An 8,744-nucleotide genomic window follows, 5' to 3' on the forward strand; every position below is an offset into this window, starting at 1 on the left:
CTGTGGGCAGGAGTCTTGGAGGGGAATGCAAACAGCCTGCAATGCTCCTTGGATTTGGCCTCCCCTCAAGTTCTGTGGCTTGAGGTGGCTGGCTTCCTTTGGGGGGTTATTTCCATGTCTTGCTGCTTGGCAACGACCATGCTATCACTGGCATCGTGGGCGCAGTGGCTCGCCCATTTCTGGCCAGGAAAGGGACCGAGGTGTATCCCTTTGCCCTGGCTTATGTTTTTAGTTGGCCCTTGCCGAGTTACACTTCATCGTTTAAAGTTAAATTGAATAAAGATGCCCTTTATTTATACCAACACATCTGTGTGAATCCCTTTATTCCTACTGTGGGGGCAAATGCAGACACTGGTGGGTGTTGAGGCAGCACATCTGCAAGATTTTCTTGTTTTTTTCTTGAAGACTGATAATGGGGGTTACATTGCTTAGTGGAGTGGTAGGATACATGGCATTTACGTTCCATATGAATCAGTTCCTTACACCCCCATTCCTTTAAACGCAGTCAAGATTCCTGCGGCAATTTCCTTAACACTCTTATCCACTTTGCTCTTGTCTTCCTTTGCAGGTGTCCAACCTCTATCTCTATGACAGTGTGCTCATGTTGGCCAACGCCTTCCACAGAAAGCTAGAAGACAGGAAATGGCACAGCATGGCAAGCTTGAACTGCATGAGAAAATCCACCAAGCCTTGGAACGGAGGCCGATCCATGCTGGAGACCATTAAGAAGGTAAGAGTAAGCCGACGGAAGGCCAGTATTGGTCTTTTATTCACTTAGCAGACAGACTCCTGGAGTTCTGTTTTGAGGGGCAACTAGATCAAGGGAAATGCCTAAAGACCACCCAGAGCAAGCAAGAAAACAACAAAGTCAGTTTCTCAGTGTAGCGAATTAGCTTTGGGCAGGAGCCTCTGACCAGCCCGCTCACAGCCCCTTCCTGCTGCTGGCTCAAAGAAACCAGGAGAACTCACAGCCTCAGGTGTGCCTTTGTTCCAACACAGGGCAAGGCTAAGATGGAGTGATTCTTGGCACAAAAATCAAATAGTGGGTGAACCTCAACACAAAAGGGTGCTCTAGAGTTGGTTCTCCCCCTCCACAACACTTCACATCACCAACATTGCTGAACACTTTCTTTCCTTCTCCATACATTTCCCACTGATACTTCCTGTAATGATTCCATGTTTTGGTGTGTGTTCCTTTAAATGTTAGTTTGACTGCAGGAATGCAAGGAGGGCGAAGTGGGAGATGTGTGTTCTGTGATTGGCAGATGACTGAGAGTGTGGGAGGAGTTGTTCTGAGAGGAATCTCTGTGTGTGTGTTTTATGACAGTGTTCTGTGTGTGTGTCTTTGGAAAGTTAAGTGTAAAAAGCTCTAAAGAAAGTTTGTGGAACTCTAAAAGAGAGACTATATGAAAAAGAAACAAGCTGTGTCTAAACTGTGTGATTAGACGAATGATTTATCTTGTGTGGAAAAGTCAAAGAGTTTAGCCGGTTTGGCTACATATATGAGAGAGAGAGAGAGAGAGAGAGAGAGAGAAGCCTGTGAAGAGTGGAATTTTGGTGTCTGAGAGACGAAGTTTGACACCAAGCTTGCTAGTTATATCTTACAAGTTCCTTTTTTCAGAAACCTATTTTGTTCTTATTTCAATAAATCCCTTTTTGTAATTCTATTTCTACTATCTCTAGAATTAGTTGTTTTATACTTTTCCAAAATTTTACCAAAATTTGTTTTAAGAGGAATCAGTGTGTTTTGTGACAGAGAGTTCTGTGTATGGGTCTTTGGAAAATGAAGTGTGGAAGAGCTATGAAGAGAGTCTGTGTGACTCTAAACGTTTTGAGAGAGAGTCTATATGGCAAAAAACAAGTAGTGTCTAAACTGAGACAAATGTTTTATCTTGTGTGCCTAAGACAAAGAGCTTAGCCAGGGTGGCTACATATAGGAGAGAGAGAAGCCTGTCGGAATGGAATTTTGGTGTCTGAGAGACTCTGGGTGCATTCAGACGGGGCATTTACAACGGTATAGGTGCCAGTTGGAATCGGTGTACTTACTGGTGTTCACACGGCAAACATCTGCCTTCCGTCCCTAACCATTGCAAAGAGCTTTACACCGTTGTATTCTGCCACTAGGTCCCCAAGTGGTGGTATTCTGAGTGCAACGGTTGCAATCGCTTTACCCCCATCTGATCGCTTTCCAACGTTGTAGAGCCACTTCCGTTCGGAAGCCCGAAGCTTCCAATTTTCGCCCGCCATTTTGTTTTTGTTAGGTTGGCGATATGCGCTTGGGCGAAGCTTCGCCCCGGCATTTGTTTTTTAAAAAAGAAGAGGTCCTTAGTTTAAGGTTTTGGAGGACTCCGAGACCTCAGGGAGGCCAGTTTGGTCTTTAAACTTTAAAGGTAAGTCCTTACCTTTAAACTTTAAATGTAAGACGGGGTGTTTTGTGCATGCGTGAAGATCACCATTCTGTGGATGGCTGCCTATGCGCATGCTCAAACTGAGTTAAAAAACAACAACCGCTGACGCCCGCTGCATGTGAACGGGCATACAGCGATGGGCTCCGCAGACAGGAGGTAAGTGTGATCGCGTTTCAGCCAGCATAAACTGCAACGGTTCCAACTGGTACAGTTTATGCCGGCGGAAACGCCCTGTCTGAACGCACCCTGTGTGTAACACCTTGCCAGTTATATTTACAAGTTCCTTTTTCCTGAAACAGTTCAAGATAACCAGAAACCTATTTTGTTCTTTATTCAATAAATCAATTTTTGTTTAAATATTTTTCCAGAAATCAGTACAGTCCTTCCTAAGGCCACATAGTCCTCTGAAGTGCCCAGACCCTGGGTCATACTACCAAAAGAGAGAGAATTGGATTTTTTAATTCCTGGTGGCAGCAGGAAACTACCAAGTTTATATACACAGAGGGTGGTTTAAAGGAAAAACAGTCTCCCCCATAAGCAAGTACGCCAGGTGGTTTAAAAGGAAAAACAGTCTCCCCCATAAGCAAGTACGCCACACTTCCCCTTTCCTTGGGAGTCCCCCCATTCCCATCACAACACACCACTTCTCTTTCCTCCCTCTTGGAGGATGTGACTAATATATCCCCTGCCTGGCAGAGACTATTATTTATTTGTTTAATTCAGTTATACCCCACCTTTCTCCCCAGTGGGGACCCAAAGCAACTGACATCCTCCTCCTCTCCTCCATTTTATCAACACAACAACAGCCTTGTGAGGTAGGTTTGGGCTCTTTTTGTAGAAAAATCCCAGCAGACACTCATTAGCATATTAGCCACACCCCACAGCACAGTTCATTAGCATATTAGGCCACACCCCATGTCTTCCCTTGACTTGCCCAGGTGCCCCAAGGCTGTGGGATGCCTGGCAAGCCAGCTCTTAAATGCTTCCCCGATCCTTAGGCCCTCCCGGCCCGCCCGCTTCAGTGTCACTGGGAGGGGGTCACTTTCCAGGCCTTCCCTCTGTAGCCACGCGCACAGAGGTTTTAGCTGTAGTGGGCGTGGCCAACTCTGAAGCCAGCCGGAACTCCGTTTCGGTGTGTTCCTGCCCAAAAATAGCCCTGGGTTTGACTGAGAGTGTGTGATTGGCCAAAGTCACCCGGCAAGCTTTCGAGAGCACTTGCTGGATGAACTCATATTTACACATATTTTGCAAGACATTTTGAGGTTTATTAGCTGTTGTATATTTTCTGGGTTGTGTGGCCGTGGTCTTGGCATTGTAGGACCTGATGTTTTGCCAGTAGCTGTGACTGGTATGCTCATAGGTATAACACAGAAAGGTGGAGTACTCTCTGTGTCAAGGTGAGAAGAAAAATGGTAGGCAGGTAATTTATATCTACTCAGGAAGGTGGGGTAGGGCTGAGTCATTATCTTGTAGGACATCCCCAGGCTATGAACATGCTAATAGAGGAGTTTTCCTGAGGAGGTTCTTTTGTATATGGATGGATTGTTTCCTGAGGAGGTTCTTTTGTATGTGGATTGGCTGTTGAAATTCTAATCTTATCTGTAGTGCTATTGTCAGATGTAGAGCCTTTTGTGTTTTTCAGGACAGGAAACCATGTCCTATTTATTTTGAGGTTTCTTTTCGGGTCCTAATATTGTGCACCCCATTCCTTTAGGGTCATATTACGGGACTCACCGGTGTCATGGAGTTCAGAGAAGATGGTGCCAACCCCTACGTCCAATTTGAAATTCTTGGAACCAGCTACAGCGAAACATTTGGCAAGGATGTGCGAAGGGTAGGAAAAGTTTTATTTATCTTTTCCCCTTCTCCACTACACTAGAATCGTATTGTGCTTATCCAGGGGGAAAAATGCTATTGTTTTAAAATGAATGGTAGAAGTACTTTTGTTCGCAGCACTGACGCTATGGTAATAACATTTTCTAATTTCTCATACGCTTAAAATGCGAAAGATAACAATTTTAGACTGTCAGGAGGGAGTCCGGCAAATTGTTCTCGAATGTGCCATATCCTTTAATCTGCTCCAATACTGATGCTGTGAGCATAATACTGGGGATGCTACAACTCTTCTTGGAGGTCATTTCAGGTGAATTATGGTACGGCTGGCGTAACTGGGGCTTGTCTTAATCGGGCAACTAAGTGGGTTGTGAAATTCCTCGTCTCTGCAAAATCTTCCAAAGGAAACCAGAAAAGGACGAGAAATAATGTTATATTTAAAGAAAGATGTGATGATGTAGCAAGGCAGAGAAGACATGGACCGATGCCATTTTGCACTTCAGCCGTGGGAAACGTTAGGCCAGTGGCTACTCCTCAGAGAAGGGGCATTGGGAGTCCATGCCAATAATTTTTTTTCTGACACCCCCCGCCATCCACGCACACAACCAAATACACACCTTGCTTCTCTATCCTCTAGAGGACTGTAGATCTTTATTTGCAAGGAAGACATTGGTCAAGAAGAAACAGGAGTCTTGTACACAGGTTTTTCTTTCTTTCTTTCAGCGTGAACATTCATGAACTCTTCACTTCTTCAGATGCTGTCAGCGAATCCGTTCCATGGAGAATCAGGATTCACTCATCGCATGTGAAGAAGTGGACCGTAGTCCATGAACACTTAACGTTGGAACAAAAGCACATTGGCCTGTCTTTTCAATCAATTTGTGCCTTACTGCAATCACCATGTCATCAGCATAAGCAAACTTCCTGGATATTGTCTTGGGACCATCAGAGATGTAAAGATTTTAAAGAACTGGAGCGAGGACTGAGCCCTGGGGTAGACTGTGATTCAGTTTCTTCTGCTTGCTGATTGACTGACTCATAGTTACTTGGAAAGCTCTATCACTCAGCATGTTATTTAAGAGTCAGAATAAAGTTCTGCAGGGGAGAACTTGTAAAAACTTGTACAGCAGACCACCCCTCCAGACTAGAGATGTGAAGGCCTGGAAAAAAACGGGAAAAATTCGGGAAAAAAATAGGTTTTTTCCAGTTTTTTCCTGAAGCCTTTTTGTTTTTTTCCGAAAAATTGGAAAAATTGGGGGGGGGAAATTGATTAGGGAACATTTTATTTTAACATGATTAATAAAATATTTTAAGACAAGGTGTTCAAATATTTTCCAAATCATTTCTAATATATATATATATATATGGTATCAGATTGATCTAATTTCTGTGCACTGAGGACAAGCAAGTTCTAGGTTACAAACTGAACCCTCCAATGCAAGAACAAGATGCATTTCTTCCTTTAGGAGGTGCGATTGTCAGAAGAAAATAAAAAAGTTTCCGTTTTGTGTTTGCATGTGGGTGGGTATTCTGTTTGTAATAATTGTTTGGATACACTATATTTTTAATATGCTAGTTGTGATAATTTCATGCCAAGTAAAAATGTCCATAGTCATATTTTATGTTCCTAAAGTAACAGAATGACTTTCAATCTAGAAAAGACAAAAGAAATGCTAATGTAGCATTTTTTTCAATTTTCCCAAAAATATCTGTTTTCCCCAGAAAAAACCTGGAAAAAACCCAGGTTTTTTTCCGAGCTTCAAAATTTCTGGAAATTTTACATTTCTACTCCAGACTGTGTCATAAGTGGCATTTGGATCGACAAAAACTGCTGACGTCTTAAGACACTTCTGATACCCTGCCTCAATGAAAGTTTTTAAGCTGGGAACCTGGTCTTCACAACTATGATGGGGTTTAAATCCTTCTTGCTCTATAGGACATGTTCATACTGTCACTGATTCTGTTCAGGTTTAGCCGCTCGAGGAGTTTATAACAGGAGCTCAGAAGGGAAATAGGTTTGTAACATTCTGCCAGATGTTTTGGTTTCCCAGATTTCAGAATAGCAACTATCTGCTTTCTTGAATTCCCCTGGGAGTCTTCCTGTTCTCATGATGTCAATGGGAAACTTTGCAAGCCAGTGAATGTGCCACTATTGATCAGGAACTCATTATGGATGCAGTCAAAGCCTGATGCCTTTCCACTCTTGATGTCCTTCAGTGCCTTGGAAATCTTATCAGCTTGCCGTGTTCAGAGCAGGTGCTTCTTAAAATCTGGAGGTTCTTTCTTTTAATCCTGAGAGTAAAATCTCAATCCATTGGAGCTCTGGATGGAGATACCAGTTGGGCAGCTACCTGGTTTGATGTTACCTCCAGATTTCCTTGGAGCACATGTGGGCTTGCACCTAGGGTTTTGGGGTTTTTAGCAACCTCCAGGTGTTCCTACTGTGATGCCTGAAATCCAAATCCAGGCTGCGGTCACACGGAGCATTAGGCACGCTAGAGGGATGAAAGATAGGTGAATTTTCCGGGCGCGATCTCACCGCCACATCTGGGAAGCGTCGAGCTCCCGTGGTGAACCCAAGGCTTCCCGCGGAAGATGCGCTGTAAAAAACTAGTACCTCGGAGGTACTAGTTTCCTGAAACCACGGGGCAAGGGCGGGCGTCTGATCGCGTTTCCGGTGGTAGTTCCGGCGCCCGCCCATGTCCCCTTGGACAAAGGGTTTTTTTTTCAAAGTCTCCACGGATGCGCACAAGCACCCAAGGGAGCATACGCGCATTTGAGTTTTTTTAAAAAAACCAACCCCGTTTGCCCTGCGCCCCACTTCTTTGCCGCGTGGCAGGACTGTGGAGTGATCGGCACAGCGCCACCCCCCCCGTACCCCGGGACCTCCATCGGTAGGTCTGCTTGAGCAACCGCGTGGTTTTTAGCCCCGGGGCTAACAGCCATGTCCCCCCCCCCCGCATTTTCCTGCCCGTGTGACTGGGACCCCACAGTTGTTTTGGTCCATTTTTTTTCTGTGTGCAATGTCGAGTTCATGGAATAGTTTACTTGGTCCTTGCCATCAAGGAAATTTTGATATAGTCTCTCGCTCTGATCGCTCCAGCCTGGAATATATTCTTTCCGATATCCTCGAGGAATGTGTCTTTTGGCCATAGATATAACAGCTCCAATGAATCATGGGGCTCGGCAGTGGAGCTGCAAGGCCGGCAGTGGTGGCCGGGACAGTTGGGGGCGGGATGTGTGGCCTTATGACACACTTCCGGTGTTGTTAGGGGGTGTGACCTTATGACACACTTCCAGTGATGTCAGGGGGTGTGGCATATGCTAATGAGTTATGCTAATGAGTCCCCCTAGCTCTTTTTCTACGAAACGACCCCTGGTTTCAGAGGGTAGCCCTGCTAGTCTGTAGTAGCAGAGCTAGTCAAAGGGAGCTTTGACTCTCAAAAGCTTAATACTTTTGAAAATCTTAACACTCTTGAAATTCTTGTTGGTCTCTGCTACTGGACTTGAATCTAGCTTATGCAAAGGAGGCGATGGAATCAGTGATAGCATGTTGGGTATAAAAGTTCAGGGCTCTTTATGTAGCAGGAACTCCTTTGCATATTAGGCGACACACCCCTAATGTAGCCAATCCTCCAAGAACTTACAGAGCTCTTCTTACAGGGGCTACTGTAAGCTCTTGGGGGACTGGCTACATTAGGGGTGTGTCACCTAATATGCAAAGGAGTTCCTGTTACAAAAAGGGCCCTGGCATAACCCTAACCCTGTTTCATGTGGAAGAAAGTCACTGGATTGAGTTGAATTACTCTAATAACTGGGGCTATTACTGTTTCTTTATTGGCCTGTGCCTGTATCACATGATAAACAGAAGTTACACAGAGGAGGGGGCTTTTCATATCGCCTTACCTGCTCTGTTTCTCCACATTAGGCTTATGTTGCAGGCCCAGCAAAACTGAGAGGAAGAATGCGGAAAAAAATACTAGACCTCCTGGCTTAAGCTATTGCATATTATTGTGTAATTCAGACCTCAAATCCTCTCATCCATCTCCCAAGGCTCCCAAGATGCAACACGTGGTTCTCCCTGCCTATGCTTTACCCATCATAATAATCCTTAGAGATTGGTTAGGTGGAATCAAAACAACTGGCTCAAGGTCACCCAGTGAGGTCCGTGGCTGAGTTAGTATTTAAACCTGGGACTCCCAGGTTTGGGTTCAATGCTGCATTAATGGTTAATGATGGGATTAATAGAATTGTGTCGATGTTTATCTATGGCTGTGATCAGACAGGCTATTTGGCCCAATTTCATTGCTTCTCCCTTATGGATTAAAAATGATCGTTCAGGCAGTGTCATCTGTCTCCTACTCTGCAGTTATTGGTTGCACATACATACAGGCTGCGGTCACACGGAGCATTAGCCACGCTACAGAGACGGAAGATAGGTGGATTTTCCGGGCGTGATCACACCGCAACATCTGGGAGGCGTAGAGCTCCCGAGGCGAACCC

The 8,744-nt window shown here is 44.8% G+C and overlaps 1 protein-coding gene across 1 annotated transcript in view; it reads left to right on the plus strand.

Moving 5' to 3' along the window:
• Window positions 1-568: 568 nt before the first annotated feature.
• LOC107109141 (glutamate receptor ionotropic, delta-1-like) overlaps window positions 569-8,744 on the plus strand; it is a gene marked incomplete at both ends in the record, with an annotated part of 119,241 nt that continues 111,065 nt past the window's right edge. The window contains 2 exons of the mRNA XM_015409715.1: window positions 569-730; window positions 4,123-4,242. Of these exons, the coding sequence (XP_015265201.1) occupies window positions 569-730; window positions 4,123-4,242 (282 nt within the window). The remainder of the gene's footprint in view (window positions 731-4,122; window positions 4,243-8,744) is intronic.

This window comes from Gekko japonicus, unplaced genomic scaffold (assembly GCF_001447785.1).
Source record: "Gekko japonicus isolate JY-2015 unplaced genomic scaffold, Gekko_japonicus_V1.1 scaffold3520, whole genome shotgun sequence".
NCBI classification, from domain to species: domain Eukaryota; kingdom Metazoa; phylum Chordata; class Lepidosauria; order Squamata; family Gekkonidae; genus Gekko; species Gekko japonicus.